The sequence below is a fragment of the Lichtheimia ornata genome (genome assembly GCF_029851405.1).
Source record: "Lichtheimia ornata isolate CBS 291.66 chromosome Unknown scaffold00003, whole genome shotgun sequence".
Lineage (NCBI taxonomy): Eukaryota > Fungi > Mucoromycota > Mucoromycetes > Mucorales > Lichtheimiaceae > Lichtheimia > Lichtheimia ornata.
Genome location: NW_026695323.1, coordinates 316,589 through 337,638, shown reverse-complemented (window position 1 = coordinate 337,638; position 21,050 = coordinate 316,589). Strand labels below are relative to the sequence as shown.

Here is a 21,050-nt window from a genome sequence, read left to right as displayed (position 1 = left end):
CAATGAAATATCGCAAATATGGCAAAACTCAGGGCACGTGGTTTTTATACCTGTGTAGTGTGTTTTATAAATGAGGCCTTTTCTTTCTTGAGATTCCTTTTTCTTGTTTTGGACACCTTTTTTTATAAAAACTCCTTCCATGTTTAAATGAATAGCTTGCAGTATTCTCCAGCATCATCAACGACAACAACCAGCCACCACTTGCATAACCATATCCACAATCCGCCCACCCCAACACCATCACCATCGACCCTATCATCAACAACACCTCTAAAACGTACTCGTGCCAAACGCAGCTGTGATTTCTGCAGGAAACGAAAGTCTCGATGCGACGCTGATCATTCAATTCCTTGTTCAAATTGTCGAGCTGTAAATACGATTGCAATGGGTTTCCTTTTCATTGAAATAGACTCGCTCATCCGATAAATTTTTTCTCTTTATTAATAGTGGGGATATACTTGTGAATTCCAGACCGTTCGTAAGAAACGAGGTCCACCAAGTGTGTATGTATACTACATGCAGCCACCCTTACTTTTAAACATGCATTGCAAACTCACATGCCCTTTATTGTAGATATGTCGACAATCTTGAAAAACGATGCAAAAAGATGGAGCGATTGCTTGTATCTTTAACTCAATCATCCATAAAGCAACTTGAGCAATGCGACTTTCAATACGACCCACGCGACCATATGCCACCACCCGCTTCACCATCAGCCGTTTCAGATTCTTCTTCAGACGATGACGATGACGATGATGATGACGATGACAACCAAGCGAATAGTACCAATAGCGTGCATGATATTACAGTAACCAAGGATTACGACTCGATCAAATACACGGGACACTCTGCAGGGTTACAACTTGTTGATCACGACATTTTCAAAAGCAAGCCCTTCATTCGTTGGCCTGGACGAGACGATTTGGTGCTCAAGATGATGGCGCAAGATGAGCTAATGATTGTGCGTACGAGTGAAGGTGGCAATAAGGTGGACACACGACTTGTCGACGTTGGGTTATCGATGCGCTCAGCTATATTTGACCAGGGCCGTTCCCACCACCACCCTGCATCAGCAGCAGCAGGACCTACGAGTAAAACACCCACGAAGCAAATGTCGGACAAAATGATTGGACTGTAAGTGTGGGATACATACATATCTATATGAGCCCTTGTGTAAAGTATAAACCTTATTCTCATTGTTGTTGTTGTTGCCCATAGTTTCTTTACACATCTTCATCCATTTTTACCTATCATCAATGAATCCAAGTTTATGCAACAATATCGCACGCGTAGTCCATCACCACCGGCTGTGTTGGTTCAAGCCATGCTTGCTCTTTCTTTTCGATACGCCGCTCAACATTTCCAAGAGAAGGAGGCCGACCAGTTTGCCGACCTCTACTTTAGGAAGGTGATGAAACGATTACGAGACGCACTCCGGTCACGGCTGTGCCATGTGCAAGCGGGTTTATTGATGACGCTTTATCTCGACATGGATGATGGCGCTGGTCATGACGTCGAATCCGTTCAATGGTTTACTTTGGGAACAGCTATTCGCATGGCTCAGGATTTGGGTTTGCATCGCTCTTGTCAAGGTTGGCGTTTACCTCCATCCGAAATTGAAGTACGACATCGTGTCTTTTATGCTTGCTATGTACTTGATCGATGGATGGGAGCTCGTGCTGGCAAACCATTGACGATTCTCGATCGTGATTTTGATACCGATATGCCATCCCCTTATCGCGTCACGGATGCTGGGCCAACCGGTGAACCTGTTTATCGCCCCTTTTTATTACTTATCAGATTATCTGAGATTCTGGGTCGTGTTCTCAAAGCCCTTTACGCACCAAAAGCAAAACGATCCAATTGTAATGCTGGGCTTGATGATCCTACCATTCTTGTGGTCTTTGATCGACGACTTAAGAATTGGCGTGCATCTTTGGATGAAGCTCAAGATGGTGTCACGATACCACCCTCCCAGAAAGGTAAGCCCATATATATATAAAATCTCGATTGCATTGACGCAAAAACAGCTACTAACCATACATGCTTTAGCTCATCTGCAAGTGTTTTACAATACCATTGTGCTTTTGCTCCACAGACCCTTTATCCAATTATCACCAGCTCAGTTCCCAGATCTACAATCAATCGTCGCCGAGTCTCGTAAGGCTTGCACTGAAGCAGCAGACAACATTTCAGCTATTTTACGACAACATGGCAGCACCACAGCAGGCATTGAACCCAACATGGCGCTATGTCTTCCTACATGCTTTGTCTACGCCATGTTCCAATCCTCACTAGTACACCTTTCCAACACATTACAAGATCGTGCGTCATCACAAAGGCAAGAAGCACTTGTGCAATCATTGTCGTTACTCCAATCACATGAGCATTTGTGTTCTGCACCACGAGCGATTGAAATTATTCAAATGCTTATCACCGTGAACGAGTTATCAACACCCTCAGCACCATCCAATGGTCATGCACGTAATAAGCGACGTTCACAAATGGCTACAGCAGCAACAGCACCACCACCTCTACCATCACCAGAGCAACCACCACAACCTGTTGCCGATGAGGAATATCCAAAATCCAATCATGTGTTTGAGCAAAGAATGGTCAATTGCAGTGTGTTGGGTGGCATCACACCTGATATTCGTCCTGATGTAGCAGCATCTATCATGGGTCAACATTCAAACACACCTTGCTTTTTACCACAACCCGAAACGGCTCAGCTATCAATGAACTTTTATCATCATCATCCTGAGCAGTATATAGCCCCACAAGCTTTGCAACATAATACCTATCCACCACTTCCTCATCATCCATTACCACCCTCCACGACGACGACAACGACAACAACGGCGGCGACGACGACCACAACTGCATCCACTTTTAACGCTCCTCTTAACGCATCCACAACCACAACCACAACAACGCCACAACATCATCATCCATCGTACCCGTGGACAACAGACTGGTCTGTGTTTTTGGGTCATCCATCAACTCACGACACAACCGGTTTGCATATACCACCTCCTCATCCTTAAAAAAGTCCTCTCACCTCACCTCACCCCACCCATCCACCCTCCTCTCTCCTTTTTTTTTTACATAGTGTGTCATAAGTAAAACGATATATAAACTTGCATAGCCTTGTACACAAGATATCATCTTTGAAGTTCCTCCAAAATGCAACGTGTGTGACCCATATGCACCTCCCCTTGATTTCATCTTTCCCATGGTGGCGCGCTAATATGAAACACGTGGTACAGTGTTGTGTATGGGTCATGTGAAGCATGCAGGTTTTATTTGTATATCACTATGTATATTACAACTTTGCGCTTATCCATCGTTGCTGTTGTTGTCGTTGTTTTTGTGATGGTTGTTGTGTATAGTATGTCTCCAACATGTAGCATGCAGCATCAGCAATGGCCATCGTGATGGTATCCCGTCCTTGTTTTGTGAATCTCAAGTGCTTGGGCAATTCAAGCTGGATGGCGTCCATGTTATTGGGTGTGTGGTATCTTTGAGTAATGTAACCTCCTCGATAATAGCGTTCTTCCGAATAGGGATAAGGATGGGAGGGAGATGGCATGGTGCGAACGACACTGTTTGATGATGATGGTGATCTCTCTAATAGGTCGCCGAATGATCCGTTTCCTCGCAATAATTCATGAGGCGGAAAGGAGGACGCCACACGTTTTGCCAACGCTTGGATCGAGGAATTCCTTTTTACTGCTTCATCCATAGCTTCATCATTATCATCAAGTCGCATGAGTTCCGATTTGTAAAGCAAGTAACCCAACTCAACTCTTTCGTGGGGATGTGCTTGTCCTACATAAACGGTAGCATGAATCATCTTGTAAAAGAATGAACATATACACGTATGCATGTACCTACCATGGATGTCTAAAATCAAACCATGCTCATAGTTCGCCATCACGTGGTCAACTGCATCCTGAATAGCTTGATGGAATTCCTAAGGTTGTCATCATCATCATTAGCATCCATTTGTTTGTGTGTTATCCATCCATCATCTCACTCACCTTCCAAGCAGCTTGACCTTGTGGCGAATCGGTGCCTGATTCAATAGGACGATTGGCGTCGACTTTACGCCGAGATACATGAAACACAACCACATGGGGTCTAGCGCCATGACACTGATCTGCCACTGCGTCACTGATAGCAAAGGCAATATCGGTTGTATACATGTCACCTATCAACACGGTCTTGTTTTTTGGCTTGCGGTCTGGGATGTCGTTTGGTTTCAAATAGCCACCATGAGGAGCCGTGATAATCAAGGGGAGGTTACCAGGATGATAAGTAACATAGTCGGACGACTGTTTAAAGTACGAGTGAGCAGTTGTATATGTCTTGGAAGGAGAGCTTCTTACCATCACCCCCACAGCAAAGATAGCACCGATGAGCGAAAGAACCAGTAAAAGTCTGTTTCTCCACATTGGTTTGTGCCTTGAATTATGATTACTTACACCCCATCCCTTTTATAGCCTGCTTTTCGAATACCGCCCCCCAGCAACATCCACTCGCCCACATCAGTCAATAGTGACACCATCACACACACATAGCCTTGGATCCTCAATGATGTTATAGAACAGTATTTATAGTATGATTGTGGCTGTGTTTGGATATAGGAAAGTGTATTGAACGATGACAGGTTGCATAAAAGATGTGGATTGGAGAGGTACCACTACTACTGCAAAGTCACGGGAGTCGTCGTCGCTGTCGTCGCCTTCTCAAATCGCTCATGTACATGCACTGGCTGGTTTGCGGTGGAGATACTTTTTTACTCCTTCCCTTATCCTTTTTCACGACCCATGAGCAAAGAAATCGACGACTTGATTCTCGAGCTTGTTGACAATGGCGGTGGTGCACGATCGGATGACGACGACGATGGTATTGACGAATATGGTCCCGACTTGTACAAAGATGAGGAAGATCGACGACGGTATGTCTCTTTCAATCAACACTTGTACTACTACTACTACCACCACAACTCACTCTTCCGTGGATCAGATTGCTGGCTCTTCCTGAAGTGGAGCGTGAACGCATTTTGAGTGAACGTTCCGAAGAACGACAACGCAACCTTGAACGCCTTGAAGTGCGCAAGTTGTTGAATGACGGCCGACGAGAAGATACCACACGACGTAAATATCCTACGAGTATACGCTATGCCACTAGAATAACTCTTTTGCTGTCTAGGATCCACACGAGCAAAAGGAAGCGGCACATCACGAGCACTGAATGAACTTACTCGACGTCGAGAGGAAAAGCACAAGAGTCGATCCAAGCGTGGCCGACGATCACCCACGCCTGAACGCAAACGTACACGATACAGTGATGAGAGTGCAGGAGAAGCAAGTGAAATCGAGGAAGATGATGAATACTATGCTGAGACAAAGGTAATCATGGATTGTGGGATGAAAGAAGGATAGCCGAAGGCTAACGTCGTCTTTTTGAATCAGGCAAAGAAGCGAACGCCGACATTGGAAGAAATGCAGTCTATTGTTTTGCGACGCTATCAATTGGAGAAATGGTTATATGCGCCCTATTTCGATCGAACAGTGACAGGTGAGCATGGCCTATTCATGCATGACGGACATTTGAATTGACGGATGAATGATTTGATTAGATGCTTATGTCCGTATTTACATTGGAGATGATAGCAAGACACGATCTTCGGTATATCGACTTTGCAAAGTCATTGGTAAGTTGTTGGATGGTTCATTCAAAGAGGACGAGTCTAATAAGGTGGTATATATATCAGATATCGTGGATTGGCACAAGACATACAAGATTTCAGAAAGCACGACATGCAAAAAGGCTCTTTTATTGAAACATGGAAGTGCTGAGCGAGCATTTACTATGGATATTGTTTCCAATCACAGCCTTTCTCAGGTAATAATGAATGGGATTTGGATCAATCATTGTTATTCATCCATATCTTTTATAGCAAGAATACACTCGATTCATCAATACGCTTGAAGCTGAACACGTGACTCTTCCTGATATTGAAGAAGTTGAACACAAGGCAAAAGACATTGAAAAGGCGGCCACGTATGTTTTGAGTGACAAGGAAGTCTCTGAAATGATCAAGCGGAAGCAGGAGGTGGCGGGTCGTACGATCAATGCATCCATGGAACAAGCTGTGTTGCTATCCAAATTGGAACATGCTCGATCTATGCAAGATGACCAGATGCAGCAAGAAATTCAGCGTGAGCTTGACTTGTTGAAAGAAGTATTGGATTCTGACAAGCCCCGACAAACACGAAATGAACTACCACGCGTGGCAACGGAGCAATCGACCCAGCAAGTCAAAGTGGAACGTGAACGTGAACGAGAAGCACAACGCCATCGTAATGATATGCAACAAAGGGTAAAACGATTGAAGGATATGAAGTACGTATTACACGGGACATTTAGGAAGAGGATGAATGCTCATATCATGCATTTAGGGATGGTATTGCTCCCATGGTCCATTATTTGCCATTGTATCGAAAGGTTGCAGATGAATTGGGTGTTACATTTTAATGTATATGCAATTAAATAAAGGATGATTTATAGTATGGTATAGTCCTATCGTCGTTGTGAATGATTTTGTTGATGGATATCCATGCCTCGCTTTGTCCAGAATGATTTGCCATAAGTCACGAGCTACAGGATAGTTTTCCATGTTTAACATCCCACACTTCATCAATAAAGTTTCAAGCTCTACTTACCAATTCTTCTCCCTTTTTGATCTTGCTGTTACCAAGCACAAAGATACCCACACGCACTTGCCGTGTTCGTTCATCCATGTAGTTTAAAAAGCACACATTGGGACCTGGTCCAACGCCACGAAAATCATTACAAAACCGTGCTTCGTTTCCATACTTTGCAGCATCCACCGATAAATCAGTGCCTAAGCGGAGGACATAGTCGGACGTTGGATCATACGTCTTGTATTCTACAACACCCAAGTAATCGAGGATCAACTGGCGTGGCTGTAAGGTCTGAGCAGCAAACAACCCATAAGCACCACAGCATGGATGTTTGGGATCCGTGATACGCTTGATCTTGACATTGCGTCGTTGTTCTTTGATGCCTGCGAATTGAGTACCACGCACATTGACATTGTCGGCAAGGAAACGGGGGCTTTGTACTGCATCGGCATTCTTGGGCACCTTGGGCTCAAAGCTCATGCGCACTTCAGGAGGTATTTTCGGTGACCATAGCAACTTGTCAATGTACTTCACTTCGGGTGTCCAACCAGAAGGCGTGGGGATCGTCTTGAGATCACGAAAGACAACAGCGGACATGATACAAAAGAGAGCTTTCTGCAAGAGCAACCCGTGAATGATTGTTGCCAGCCACAAGCACATGACCATATCGTAGAATGTCACCTTACTCTTGGTCCTATCAAAGAATAAAACTTGATGAACACATCCATTTTGCTATGATGAGGATGATAGGATGGTGGTTGAGTGACATTGGATAAGCTTGGTACGTTGACCATCAAGTCGTAGTGGAGCTAGGGGTTGTTTAACAACTTGCTTTACATTGTAAGGTGAAGCAAATCATTTAGGGATCAAATAAAAGGTATGCCATTCATTATAGAGGTCTGATTAAAGACTTTGCCAATAATTACTTATATGCATAGGTTCATTGTTGACGAAATTAGAAGAGGAAGACAATGAGTATCAGGAATTATGTACATAAAGGGGAGGCTTTCATGTAAAATCAGCTGTTCACTCTATACTGCATGATGCGGTAGACGCAAGATGGGAGTGGGGATTGGTAGTAAGGCACAAGCTGGTGCTTTCTGTTGCTATGATATTGTTGTCAAGGAAGGAATTCCAAAAGTCCGACCGAGTTTCCTTTTTTTCGGGTCTGGTGGAAGAGCGATCTCGTACGTTCAAACATGGCTTTCAAATTCAACTTTACGGTAAGCATTGTGTAGCATGACCTTAAAGAAACCTCGCATGCGCTAACGGGTCAAGACGAATGGCAGAGTGACGATCTGGATCTGGAGGAGATCGATCAAGGCAACGAGCTCAACTCGACTCTCAACGATCTATCACTTGAAGAGCAACAAGCTGTTGACAAGACGCCTTGCTATGAATATGATATCACAGTATGTCTTTTGGATATGGAGGAATCAAGCGTAGCCTTCTTCTCATATATGGATATAGACTTGTACCTTGCCATCCGCCATCCAAGCCGACATTCTTCATATACCCAACGTGAATCAACCTCTCTATAAGCGTGCTCTCGGTGATGTCAAATACCAGATGGCTATGCAAGATACTTTGGGCAACGAGGATGCTGAAGAGAAAAAGATTGTCAACATGTTGGACTTGAACAGCAATAGTGATCTAGTGCGTGGTGTCTATGAAGGTAGAGTTTCGATGATTGGTGGATTTATCCTCGTGCTAATATTCAACATAGGTGGATTCAAGACCTGGGAATGCTCTCTCGATCTTACTGAATATTTGGCAAAATTGCCCAAGGAGCAAATCAGCAACAAGCGTGTGTTGGAGGTAATCCTTTTAGTAAGCAAATGGGGATACTAGTTGACTGATAACGATGCTATTGCTATGCTTAGCTTGGATGTGGATCTGCATTACCATCACTCTTTCTCTTGCAGCATGATTCTACCAATCACGTGGATGTCTTGGATTACAATGAACAAGTCATTCAGTATATCACGTTGCCCAATATTCTCTTGAATACCGTCTTACAAGTACACGCTTCTACGGATGAACAACCAGAAGATGAAGAAGAGACATCAACTGAGAAAGAAAAGGCTCCTGAAAGTGAAAAGGAAAACGAAGATGAAGACGAAGAGAATGACGAGGACGATGAAAAGGATGGCATCATTGGTGAAAATGTCACGTGTGATGCTGAAGCCGAGTTACCTACCGAGCACGTACCTGACATGCTGCAACGTATAGGTCAACGCACACGTGCCTTTGTTGGTGATTGGAGTGGCTTACCGGTAGGTCATGATTTCTAGTGATGGTTGCAATTCTCTAAGATAGGTTGTATACTTTTTAGACCATTGCTAGCTGCAAATACGACATGATTGTTACTTCGGAAACCATTTATTCTCAAGACGCCTTGCTTTCCCTTGTACAAACCATCCAAAAGACTTTGAAGAAGCCTGATGGTGTTTGGTAAGTGTCTAAGGAAGATCAAAGGTGGAGGATAGCGTGCTTATTACTTGCTTTGAATATAGCTATGTGGCTGCAAAGACTGTTTACTTTGGTGTAGGTGGTGGTGTGCTGCCATTCTGCAACTTGTTACAGGAAACCAAGGATGAGGATGGCGACAAATTGGTAGCAGAGCGCGTGTTTGAAAGTGACAGCACAGTTAAACGTGAAGTTCTCAAGGTCACTTGGTTATAATATAAGTCTAGGCTTCATTTGTACTTTTTAATAGAAGAATTGGATTTGGTTTCATACATTGTTGTTTGGAGCATCATAGGGGTTGGTTTATAGCTATAATGGATATGGGCTATTAAGGTAGCTAGGCTTCTTGAGTATCATGACCAATCTGATAGTGTGTCAAGATGATGGATGGCGTTACCATGTATTGAATGCGAGAGAGGATGACCATTACATTCGATATGAAAATCCTGCAATGCCCTTTGTCATTAGCACAAACTCTGATATTAAAGCAGCGTGGCAGCTTTCATTGGCTCGCCCGGATACCCGACCAAGCGAATTTTTTTGGCAAGCCGAGTTGTCAAGTTGACCCTTCTTGAACCGAAACGATCAATCAGCCATGGGACGACGTGCACGCAACAAACAACCTCCTCCAGCTCCTTTGGACGGTCCACCAAAGCATGCCAAAGCCAATGGCAAGAATAAGAAAAAGGGCGCCGAGATCAAGCGAAAGCGTCAACAGGAGGAGCAGATCGCACAACCCAAGAAGCAAAAGATCAACAACAAGAAGGCTTTGAAGAAGCAGCAGCAGCAGCAACCAGAATCCAGTGACAATGAAGAGGAAGAGGAAGAGTTCTTGGCTGCTGAAGTTGCCAACCAAGGTGGCGAGGACGATCTATGGGACAATGTGGAGCCTGCTACCGATGACGAAGACGACGAGCCACTTGACGACGAGTTTGATATGGATGATCTCGCTTCCGACGACAATGGTGATATCTTCCCCAAGTCCAGCAAGGGTTTCCTTGGATCTGATTCCGAAGAAGAAGAAGAGGAAGAGGAGGAAGAGGAAGAGGAGGAAGAAAGTGATGAAGACGAGGACGATGAGCATATTGCAGAGGTAAGGAACATACGAGCAATGTATGTAACAATGATTGACACCATGTTGTTATTAGTTTCAAGGATTGGATGAACGCAAATCTCGAAAGATTGAAGCAAGAAAGGCACGTGAAGCTGCTGAAGCCGAGGCAGAGTTGATGGATGCTGCTATGCAAACCAACATTGCTGGTGATACTGAAGAAACGAGCCACTTTGTCCTTCCTGAAGATGAAGAAGAAGCCGTCGCTGATGTCACTGTTGTCAATCAACGTATCCAAGAGATTGTGAACATCCTCAACAACTTCAAGACACAACGCGATCCCAATGTGTAAGTAGGATGGATAATGGTAGCCATGGATACCACACACGCGATATTGACAACATTTATCTTTTTTCAGGTCACGTCAAGAATATGTGGATCGTCTTCTTAAAGACATTTGTGCATACTATGGTTACAACTACTTTTTGGCCGAGAAGCTCTACAACTTGTTCTCAGCCTCTGAAGCCATCGAGTTTTTCGAAGCCAACGAAGTGCCACGTCCTGTTACGATTCGTACCAACACGCTTCGTACACGTCGTCGTGACCTTGCTCAAGCTCTTATCAACCGTGGTGTCAACCTTGATCCTATTGGCAAATGGAGCAAAGTGGGTTTGCAAGTGTTCAATTCACAAGTCCCTATTGGTGCTACGCCTGAATACTTGGCTGGACACTATATGCTGCAGGCAGCTTCCTCCTTTTTGCCCGTCATGGCCCTTGCACCTCAAGAAAACGAGCGTGTACTTGATATGGCATCTGCACCTGGTGGCAAGACGACCTATATCGCCGCATTGCAAAAGAATACAGGCATGGTGTTTGCCAATGATGCCAACAAGGATCGTCTCAAGAGTTTAATCGCCAACATTCATCGCTTGGGTGTGAGAAACGCTGTTGTGTGCAACTATGATGGTCGTGAATTCCCAAAGGTGCTTGGTGGATTTGATCGTGTCCTTTTGGATGCCCCATGTTCAGGCACAGGTGTCATTTCCAAAGATCCTGGTGTCAAGCTCAACAAGACTGAAAAAGACTTTATCGAGATTCCACATTTGCAAAAACAACTCATCCTCAGTGCTATCGACTCGGTGGATGCTAAATCAAAGACCGGTGGCTACATTGTATACTCAACATGTTCCGTAATGGTGGAGGAGAACGAAGCTGTTGTCAACTATGCATTAAGCAAGCGTCCCAATGTTAAGCTTGTGTCCACTGGTCTTGACTTTGGTCGTGAAGGTTTCACATCGTAAGTGTTATTTGCCTCCTTTTGGATGTTATACAGAGATGGGCATAGTGTGATCTTGAATGAAAGGGAGAGAGTGAAGGAGAGGGAGGGTAATCGCAGTAATGCTCATCTGATTTACACGCATCATAGATACCGGGGCAAGAATTTCCATCCCACTGTTAAGATGACCCGACGATTCTATCCTCACGTACACAACATGGATGGTTTCTTTGTCGCCAAATTCAAAAAAGTCAGCAACAAGTTTGATAGCGGTAAAGAGGAAGAAGATGCATCATCATTATCATCATCAAAACGATCAAAGAAGAAGAACAACAAGCAAGAACAAGAGGAGGAGACTATCGGCTTCAATGATGAAGAGGATGCCAAGTACATTGAAGGTAAGACGAATATTGGCTGGGATTGGGTGGTAATATTTCTGGGTACTCAAATCATGTTGCACACTTTTTTAGAATCCCAAGCAAAGCAAAGAAAGAAGAGGGGCAAGAAATAATTCATTTTCACGTCATTATGCATTTCATTTGAAATATTATCTACATACACACGCACACACTTTCACGCAAACATATATATATACTTCAATGTCCAATTGACAAAAGAGATATACTTTTGGGGAACAAGGGGGGAGGTGAATTGAGTGGGGCAATCGGAATAGTCCTGGGATTGGACAAATGTCAGGCCCTGTATTTGTGAGCAGATGATGCGGATATAGATTGGTTGAATGTGATCTGTGGCTAGCTCGAGATGGGGCAAGATGATTTTCGCTCCTTTTTTTTCCCTTGACTACTACTAAAACATCTTTCACACACCACTTTTGCAAGGAGTAACAGGAGAGAAGTGACCAACAAAGAGAGAATGGAAAAAAAAAAGAGAGGAGGAGATCCATCAACAAATGATGCGTTACCACCTAATTATAAAACAAGCTCCTCATACGCTGTCCAGTTTTTTCTCCTTGTTCTCGGATTGATTGTCGGATAAGATAGGCGACTCGAACCAAGAAGCTTGCAACATGTTGTTTTTGAAAAAAGAACGTTATTAATAGCGAAGGGTCGTGCGTGGCCGGGACTCGTTTTTTTCGTTACACACATGAATTTGGCAGGTATAAGCAAGAACCAAACCGACGCAACGGCATAGATTCAATCAGCGTTTTATGACGGGCCAAAAAAGAAAAGGGGGAAGTTTTCAAAGTAGAATGCATAAGAGTAAGAAAGCACACGGACCCAGTGAAAATAAAGCAAAGAAAGGGTTAGTAAAAAAAAAAAAGAGAAAAGGGATGAATCCTTTTTTCCACACTTTTACACACGTACACACACACACATACACACACACACACACACAGAGTCTCTCTCTCTCTTTATGTGGGGACCCTCCTATTGTGAAAAGATCAACGACGGAGTAGTGTCAACTTGGGTACCTGTCGCGCAACGTGTCACGAGAAAGAAAAAGACAGCTTGCGAGGATAGGACACAAAGGACCCTTTTTCTTTACTCTTTCTTTTTTTCTTTATTCCTATGGGTGCAAAACCTTCTAAAGCAGCACATCATCGTGACCCCAGCCTCGAAACCACGAGTATCCCTTCCTCAGTCCAAACGACTACATCACCAACAATAAATATCGACGGTCGAATATACCACAACATCGAATCGAGTTCTTACTACTTGCCACGCGACGAAGAAGAACAGGACCGATTAAATTCGGTGTGTTACTTTATCTCCAACCCTTGTCTTTCTCTCTCTCTCTCGCTTTATCCATTACCTGTTATTCAAACCTTTTATAGGAACACTTTGCTATCAAAGCCCTCTTTTCAAGGTGCGTTGTCTCCATCTCAGTCATCTCACATTCCCCCCCCCACCACCACCACCATCAACACCAACAGCAACTCAATGGCTTTTCATCATGTAGCAACATCTTGCCGTACGTCGAACAACGATTGCCCCAGAATGCGAACATACTTGACATTGGCTGTGGTTCAGGCTCATGGGTTATGGTAAGAAGAAAAAATGGCTGGTTGGCTGGTATTCAAGTGCACACGTGTCAATAACTGAAACATTGTGGTCGTGCAGGAAATGGCCATTGAACATCCCAACGCCCACGTAACCGGTATCGATATGGCTGACATGTTTCCAACAACGATACGACCCGAGAATGTCACTTTTCAGCTATGCAACATCTTGGATGGCTTACCTTATGAAGACAACACCTTTGATTTCGTACACATGCGTCAACTCATTGTTGCTTTAAGAGCAAAAGAATGGCCTGCAGTACTCAATGAGATATACCGCGTCCTCAAACCCGGTGGTTTAGTACAATTGGTCGAATCCGATTTCACCGTATGTGATAGATGCATCTATGCAAACCCTATCTCTTTACTCTCTCTCTCTCCCTTTTTCTTGGTCATGCAACATCTTGCTTATTTGTTTTTTCTTTATCTTCTATATAGGAAGCAGGTCATTCCAACCTGATTGATGCTGTCATGACAACACGTAAGTAACTTTTTTTTTGTGTGCCCTTGGTTGCATGAATTTTGATTTCCTTTATGCACGATAAAATTTCGTCTAGTTCATCGAGCAATGCAAGAGCGGGGTCAAGATCCTTTCGTAGCATCGAAATTGGAAAGGCTACTATCCGAGGCACAATTCCAAGACGTTCAGCAACAAGTGCGAGTCATTCAATTTGGTAAATGATCTCATTCACGCCTTTTCTCTCCCTCTCCATACTTACTTTGACATCAATATCGTATCTCTTTTAGGCCAAGATAGTGACCCTATTGCAGGAGAGATGATGTATTCGTGGAAAAGTGCAATGCGGTCCATCAAGCCATTCTTGGCACCACGGCTACTAAAGAACCCAGACGAGTACTCGATGGTGTTGGAGCGATACTTTCAAGAATGTACACATTACAATTGGCACATGAAATTATGGGCCGTTTGTGCTTGTCGACCATCAACAACTACAACAACTACTGCTACAACAACAACTACTACTACTGCTGCATCATCATTGTCATCACCATTATCATCATAAGCCTTTTACTCTTTCTCTCTCTTTTTCTTTCTATCTCTCTTTCTCTCTACCTCTTTCTCCCTCCCCCACTTATTGTCTTTTACATTTGTTTATATGTTTCTGTGTGCGTGCGTACATACATTTGCGTGTGTGTGTGTGGGAGTGTTTCCATTGTGTGAGTGTGTGTGAATTGTGTTTGTGAGCTATTATTCGCTCCTCATCAGCATCCCTCGTAGTCATCTCCTTCCCAAGTTTTCTCTTCGCTCTCCTATATTCCATTTTAGTTCTCCCCTAAAACCAACCACCCCTTGGATCTCCCTCATTCTTCTCTAAAACGCAGATCGTCCATTGAGAAATTATCAACATTTTAAGAAAGCATGTTGTGTGTGTGTGTGTGTGTGTGTGAAAAGTGCATGGTGGTGTATTGTAATTTCAAAATATGCCAGATACATGTGAAATGATAGAGCCTATAATTGTATGCTGAGAACGATTGAAAGGGAATAGCGTGATCTACTATAAAAATATACGTATACAAGCCGAGTAGAAAACGAGTGAAGAGGTAGAAAGTATAAAATGCTTGATGAATGAGGAGGAGGAGGAGAATGCAAATGAATTGGATGATGAAAGAGAGCAAGAGGGATCATATCATACAGCCAGCAATGATTTCGGTTCCGAGAATATCTCGATTCCCCGATCTATAGCGTACCATGTAATCGCCATTAGGTAGTCTGACATAAAAGTTGGAATAAGGGAACTCGTTATCTTTACAATAGGTAGGGCTGTAAGGGGGAATGGCAAAAAATGGAGGGAAGGATTCGTCTTTTTGCTGTTGTTGTCGATGATGTCGTAATTGAACCGGTGTTGAGTATCGCTTTGGTTTGGATGCGCTACGAATTGAACCCGAAGACGACGCCAAGTCGAAATCGCTGTTGTTATCACTGCTGCTACTACTAGGTGTGGTGCTGGTAGCTGTGGGTGTATCGGTGGAGCAAGTGGATGAATGATAAGACTCACGACGTTGACTACTTGTACGTCGTCGACGTCGATGGATGAGACCAGAAAACCTGGACCATACAGAGCGGGTACTTGAATTGGTGGATAAGCTGGATTGCGAATTGGGTCGGGTGCAAACGTTGTTCATGTAAGAAAAAAATCGCGTTACAAGTGAAAGAGATAAGAGCAAAAAGAAAATGAATAGCCCATGTTTGACGATGCCTATTATGTAGCGGGATGCATGTTAACCCAGGGGGCGGCGTTGCAGAAGGACGATGCCGATTTTAGCCAAGAGGCAAAAGTGGATCCGAATGACCCACGGTATCCTGAAGTTTATCCGCTTGATAATGGATTACGCATCCAAGACATACGCATCATGCACCAGTGCTTCTCTGTGCTCTTGTTTCAATGTAGCGAGATCATAGAGTCCGACGTCATTTGTGTCGATTACGACGCCACTGATCCCATTCATCACAAGAGCCCATGTGGCCTTCTTTTTTTGGTCAAATCATGCATTTGCATGTACATTGCACATTACAATCTCGACTTGTTTTTTAAAAAACTGATAATGTGGGAAGAAGAAGCATCAATCAACATAACATACCATCCCATTGAAACACAAAAAGTTTTGTTTATGCCGGGCAAATACTTCTTTAGTCAGCTCGGCTACAACGGCCCGTAAAGTAAAACCTGGTCACAGCAACAACAACAATGCCAGCAACAGCAACGCCCAAGAGTGTTCATTTGTAATCCGTGATGAGAAAAAAACGAGCCTTGGCTGGGGCTCAGTACATCTGTATCACCGCCAAAAAGGGAGAAAGTCTACATATACATACAATGATGTGTGGTGCATGCCAATGTGGCGTTGGACATGGGATGTGGGTGTATTCTTGAGGAGACCCAATGAAGGGGACCCCCCAACCATATACATCACTCTTTGCAATTGATAATGCCATTATAACAAGGCCCTCCTTCCTTCCCTCATCTCCCATGGCATCACACCATACCCCTCCAATTCCATCGCATACTCATCAAGAAACATATGGATCGGCTCTATTTGTTCCACCACCTGTTACATTCTCGGAGCATTGGGGATCGACAAGATTGTGAGTTTATTATTGTTGTTGTTAATGACAAAACACGCGGTATGGCATTGAAAAGGAGAGACAAAGTTGGAGCCAAATGTGCAACGCAACTGCTCAGGTATGCATGCATGCAATTTTTGGATTATAGATCTTTCTCCTCTTGCTAAAATAAAACAACAACAGAGTGTTGAATGGTTATAGATAGGTGTGTTTGGTAAACAATCGCCACTTGTAAGCTGCAGCTACTAGAAACTTCAAAAGAAAAGCTGCTGATGTGACTCTAATGTGGGGTGATGAAATCTTTCCATATGCACCATTGTCATGGTATTATGCAAATCAATCGATAATTTGAGTGCCTTGTTGTTGTAGTCAGCATAGTCAATCATATGATTTCTTCTCTCACCTAGTTGACAACTACTCCTCATTGCGCTCTTTGTCTTCATGCAGTGTTGCTGCAAGATCATGTGTAAGTTGCCAAGACGTGCGGTGATGATGATGATGGATCAAAAGCATCTGTGTGTGTGTGATGCATCACAGCGTACTCATATGATAATGTCTATGCGTTCACAATTTTGGTTATCATTGGACAAAAGGAAACATCGCCTCCTCCAAGTATGTGCATTTTTGTAGTAGTGGTTATTTAGCTATATCCGTCTCTTTATTGAAGAATGGGATGTGTGTATGTATCGGCTATGTGCTACATTACATGCCATTGGGGATTGTTGGAATGAAATTACTTTGAGTGCTGGTGACACCATCTTTTTCCTTCCAGCGTCTTTGTTCTCTTCCTTCCCCTCCACTTCCTCCTCCATCAGGCACCGCACAATGGCCGATCCACAACTACGAAAAAGGCGCGGACACGAACCATACAATGAGAATACTATACCATCACCAACATTAGCAGATGACAACAAAAAGGTGGGATCAACACGTTCTCCAACCTGTCAAAAGTATGCTGTATTGACTGATGACCAAAAAGGAACTGCATTCTCTACGCGCACCACGATTTGGAAAGTGGAACAAGCAACATGCTATGGCATTGGCGTCTGTCACTGTGTTGAGCATTATCACTACCTTTTACAAGATATGGCACCCTGCAGAAGTCGTGTAAGTGAGTGGTTGGATATATGAGACACGTGAAAAGACACTCACCATGATGGATATCAGGTTTGACGAGGTTCATTTTGGCAAGTTTGCAGGCTTTTATCTCAAGCGTACCTACTTTTTCGACGTACATCCTCCTCTTGCCAAGCTCATGTTGGCTGGTATGGGCTGGTTGATTGGATACGATGGCCACTTTGACTTTGCCAATATCGGCGACAGCTATATCGAGAACAACGTCCCGTACATTGGCTTACGATCGCTCCCCGCTACGTTGAATGTTCTTTGCGTCGTTCTGTTGTACAACATTATGCGTGAATCTGGATACGCTGTTCTCACATGTACCTTAACAGCAAGCATGTATCTCTTGGGTAAGAACGAATTCGATAGGCAATGAATGACACCTTTATACTCATTTGATGATCCACATAGATAATTCGGCCGTTGCACAGAATCGTCTCATCATGCTTGACAGTATGCTGGTATTCTATATGCTCTGCACCGCGTATAGCTACATCCGGTTTCGAAAATACCGATACCAGTAAGTATGCACATCTATTTGAGGAAGGATCAAGGTAGCTAACCTTGGATATAATCATTAGAGAGTTTACTCGGCCATGGTGGTTTTGGTTGGCTGCAACAGGTTTCACAATGGCAATGACAATCAGGTATGTCGACAAGCGTCCTCTATATGATATACCCAAAGCATGATCTCACACATCATTTCTAATAGTGTCAAAATGGTTGGATTATTCGTTGTGGCAACAATTGGAGTATGTGTCTTGGTGGATCTATGGGATCTTATGGATATTAAGCGTGGTTTGACAATGGTAAGCTGGCATCTCTACCATGGACAAAGCGAAATACTGACAACGTGATAGAAACACTTCATGAAACATTTCAACGCACGCGCACTATGCTTGATCGCATTGCCCACCGCCGTGTACCTCTTTTGGTTTTACGTCCACTTTGCAATTCTGAATCAATCCGGACCCGGAGATACATTCATGAGCTCTTTGTTCCAAGAAACATTGAAGAACAGTGCCATCAAGATGAAATCGTTGGGTAAGTAAAAGGAGAATTTGGATATAGGATACAACTAACATAGCTTTTTTTGTTCTCCATAGATATCCATTACTACGATGTTATCAATCTCCATCATCCTGGCACAGAGGTGTACCTTCATTCTCATGAGCTGAGATACCCTTTGCGATATGAAGATGGGCGTATTAGCAGTCAAGGTAGGTTTATTATTGGTAAAGGTAGTCCAAGCGTGTTATTAATATCGCTCTTGGGAAAACAGGTCAACAGGTTACTGGTGTCAAGGAAGCTGATGAAAATTGCTGGTGGCGTGTCAAGCCAACCAAGGATGTTCCCGAGGATGGAAAGCGTGTAGCTGTTCGACATGGCGATGTTATTCAGCTTGAGCATCTTGCCACTGGCACCAATTTGTTAGCTCACGACGTTGCTTCTCCATTGATGTCCACCAACGAAGAGATCACCACTGTTCCTCAAGATACAAGATACAATGAGACATTGTTTCAAGTTATTTTGGATGATCACAACAATGGCAATATTTGGTCCACGCACATGAAATCGGTGAAGCTCCTACACATGGATACCAAGGTGGCAGTATGGACACGAAACAAGAGCTTGCCGGATTGGGCTTTGAAGCAGCAGGATGTGAATGGAAATAAGAATACGCAAGATCGCACGAATTTCTGGACAGCCCATGAGATTAAAGGATTGAATGGTATGTGTCATATTAGGACAAGGGATAAAGTACGAGTGACTCACACGTTTATCCTTAGCTACCGAGATCAACATGAACAAGAAAAAGGAGATCAAGACAATGCCATTCCTGCGTAAATTCATTGAGCTTCAACTCCGCATGTTCAAGCATAACTCGGGATTGACAAAGCCGCATCCATACCAATCGACCCCCATTTCTTGGCCATTCTTGATTCGTGGTATCTCCTACTGGTCAAAGAGCAGCACACGTGAACAAATCTATATGACTGGTAATATCTTTGGTTGGTGGCTATCGGTTGGTGCAGTGGCAGTTTACGCTGGTGTGGCTCTCGCTGATACTCTTGCACGCCGACGAGGCATTGAGCCTATTGATGAACGTAAGTGGTTAAGGAAGAGATGGTGATATCCATGGTACTAACGCTATCAAATATGTAGCATTGCGACATCGCTTCTTTTCATCAGGAGGATTCTTCTTGCTACTTTGGCTATTCCACTACTTGCCGTTTTTCGCCATGGGTCGATCACTCTTTTTACATCATTATCTACCAGCTGCGACTTGCAATTATCTTTTGTTGGGTGCCGTTTTCCAATTCATGTTCATTGATGGCATCGATTCACCCGTATCAGCACTCGAAGGAACTACAAGCACAAAATATCGCCAATTCCAACCACTCGCTATGCTGGCACATCCTGCAACCAAATCGTATGCGGTGGCAGCCGGCATTATCACTTTACAACTATGCATGTTTATCTTTTTATCACCATTGACATACGGTAGTCCTGGTTTGAGCGTGGGACAGGTTCTTCAACGCAAACTTTTGGGTACTTGGGATTTACAATTCGGTAAGTATCATGCATGACTTGTATAGCTGGACCCATTACTTATACCTATTCATAGCAAAATAATGTTCAATCAAGCATCAACAAAGATTTTATTATAACCCATCAAAAACGTTTTCAATGTTTGGGTGAATTGGAAGAGAGTGATAGATGTTGTATTTGGAAGTCGACATAAATGGCGAGGGATTTGCTCAGTGTACTTTGATGACCATTCCTTAATAAGCGTTGCATGGCAACACACACAACCCCGCTTTGTACCACAATAAAGTTTGGTGGGAAATCAAAGCAGAGAACAACCACAATGCTGATATCGGGATTGGATAATGTTGTTGGGCACAGCAATAACAAGTGGATCTTTATAACCATTAATGAATAAAAGCTACAACAAACAGGCTGTTTCTATGTCTTGTGCCTTTTTTGAAGCGCGAGCCAAGAAGAGAGACTATTTTGGTGGTGTGCTAGACGTTGACGACGTTGAGCCAGGTGAATTGGATTTACCACAATTGGCCATCATGTCTTTGACCATGGCAAACTCTTGTGGATATTTTTGGATAAGCTCTTTTAGTCCTCCCGGTGGGCAGGCGTCGTGGTGTGGTGTTTTCACAGTTAAAAGGCGGGCTCCAATTTCCCCATCAGAAACAATATCCAAAAAGGTCTCCATTAATAGATAATCTTCGAATGTGCATTCTGGATTCGCGGCCTCTCCTAACATTTTAGGTAGCTCCCAAGCAGCCTTTAGGAATTTC

The 21,050-nt window shown here is 43.6% G+C and overlaps 9 protein-coding genes across 9 annotated transcripts; 6 read left to right on the top strand and 3 right to left on the bottom strand.

Annotated features, from left to right (window-relative positions):
• Window positions 1-147: 147 nt before the first annotated feature.
• Window positions 148-3,047, top strand: O0I10_001107 (uncharacterized protein; the record flags this gene model as incomplete). The annotated part of the gene is made up of 5 exons (XM_058481205.1): window positions 148-369; window positions 448-503; window positions 574-1,134; window positions 1,219-1,982; window positions 2,053-3,047. The coding sequence occupies 5 exons, from the start codon at window positions 148-150 to the stop codon at window positions 3,045-3,047; spliced, it is 2,598 nt and encodes an 865-aa protein (XP_058347843.1).
• A 278-nt stretch (window positions 3,048-3,325) lies between these two features.
• On the bottom strand, window positions 3,326-4,457 carry O0I10_001106 (uncharacterized protein; the record flags this gene model as incomplete). The annotated part of the gene is made up of 4 exons (XM_058481204.1): window positions 3,326-3,831; window positions 3,898-3,976; window positions 4,044-4,337; window positions 4,392-4,457. 4 exons carry the CDS (start codon window positions 4,455-4,457, stop codon window positions 3,326-3,328), a joined length of 945 nt encoding a protein of 314 aa, XP_058347842.1.
• Window positions 4,458-4,832: 375 nt separating this feature from the next.
• Window positions 4,833-6,546, top strand: O0I10_001105 (uncharacterized protein; the record flags this gene model as incomplete). Its single annotated transcript, XM_058481203.1, has 8 exons — window positions 4,833-4,963; window positions 5,032-5,162; window positions 5,218-5,417; window positions 5,481-5,586; window positions 5,648-5,722; window positions 5,783-5,913; window positions 5,969-6,414; window positions 6,471-6,546. 8 exons carry the CDS (start codon window positions 4,833-4,835, stop codon window positions 6,544-6,546), a joined length of 1,296 nt encoding a protein of 431 aa, XP_058347841.1.
• A 45-nt stretch (window positions 6,547-6,591) lies between these two features.
• O0I10_001104 (uncharacterized protein) lies at window positions 6,592-7,510 on the bottom strand (the record flags this gene model as incomplete). The annotated part of the gene is made up of 3 exons (XM_058481202.1): window positions 6,592-6,669; window positions 6,735-7,331; window positions 7,403-7,510. 3 exons carry the CDS (start codon window positions 7,508-7,510, stop codon window positions 6,592-6,594), a joined length of 783 nt encoding a protein of 260 aa, XP_058347840.1.
• A 405-nt stretch (window positions 7,511-7,915) lies between these two features.
• O0I10_001103 (uncharacterized protein) lies at window positions 7,916-9,401 on the top strand (the record flags this gene model as incomplete). Its single annotated transcript, XM_058481201.1, has 7 exons — window positions 7,916-7,939; window positions 8,006-8,128; window positions 8,187-8,391; window positions 8,443-8,534; window positions 8,600-8,992; window positions 9,052-9,170; window positions 9,233-9,401. 7 exons carry the CDS (start codon window positions 7,916-7,918, stop codon window positions 9,399-9,401), a joined length of 1,125 nt encoding a protein of 374 aa, XP_058347839.1.
• A 379-nt stretch (window positions 9,402-9,780) lies between these two features.
• On the top strand, window positions 9,781-12,023 carry O0I10_001102 (ribosomal RNA small subunit methyltransferase B; the record flags this gene model as incomplete). The annotated part of the gene is made up of 5 exons (XM_058481200.1): window positions 9,781-10,278; window positions 10,334-10,584; window positions 10,655-11,533; window positions 11,663-11,910; window positions 11,983-12,023. 5 exons carry the CDS (start codon window positions 9,781-9,783, stop codon window positions 12,021-12,023), a joined length of 1,917 nt encoding a protein of 638 aa, XP_058347838.1.
• A 1,018-nt stretch (window positions 12,024-13,041) lies between these two features.
• On the top strand, window positions 13,042-14,554 carry O0I10_001101 (uncharacterized protein; the record flags this gene model as incomplete). The annotated part of the gene is made up of 7 exons (XM_058481199.1): window positions 13,042-13,227; window positions 13,308-13,339; window positions 13,433-13,517; window positions 13,594-13,860; window positions 13,971-14,013; window positions 14,090-14,206; window positions 14,280-14,554. The coding sequence occupies 7 exons, from the start codon at window positions 13,042-13,044 to the stop codon at window positions 14,552-14,554; spliced, it is 1,005 nt and encodes a 334-aa protein (XP_058347837.1).
• Window positions 14,555-15,173: 619 nt separating this feature from the next.
• On the bottom strand, window positions 15,174-15,674 carry O0I10_001100 (uncharacterized protein; the record flags this gene model as incomplete). Its single annotated transcript, XM_058481198.1, has 1 exon — window positions 15,174-15,674. The coding sequence occupies one exon, from the start codon at window positions 15,672-15,674 to the stop codon at window positions 15,174-15,176; it is 501 nt and encodes a 166-aa protein (XP_058347836.1).
• A 1,762-nt stretch (window positions 15,675-17,436) lies between these two features.
• Window positions 17,437-20,324, top strand: O0I10_001099 (uncharacterized protein; the record flags this gene model as incomplete). Its single annotated transcript, XM_058481197.1, has 11 exons — window positions 17,437-17,529; window positions 17,591-17,718; window positions 17,779-18,083; window positions 18,145-18,253; window positions 18,315-18,380; window positions 18,446-18,542; window positions 18,594-18,777; window positions 18,840-18,953; window positions 19,016-19,465; window positions 19,524-19,841; window positions 19,900-20,324. The coding sequence occupies 11 exons, from the start codon at window positions 17,437-17,439 to the stop codon at window positions 20,322-20,324; spliced, it is 2,289 nt and encodes a 762-aa protein (XP_058347835.1).
• Between the last annotated feature and the right edge of the window lie 726 nt (window positions 20,325-21,050).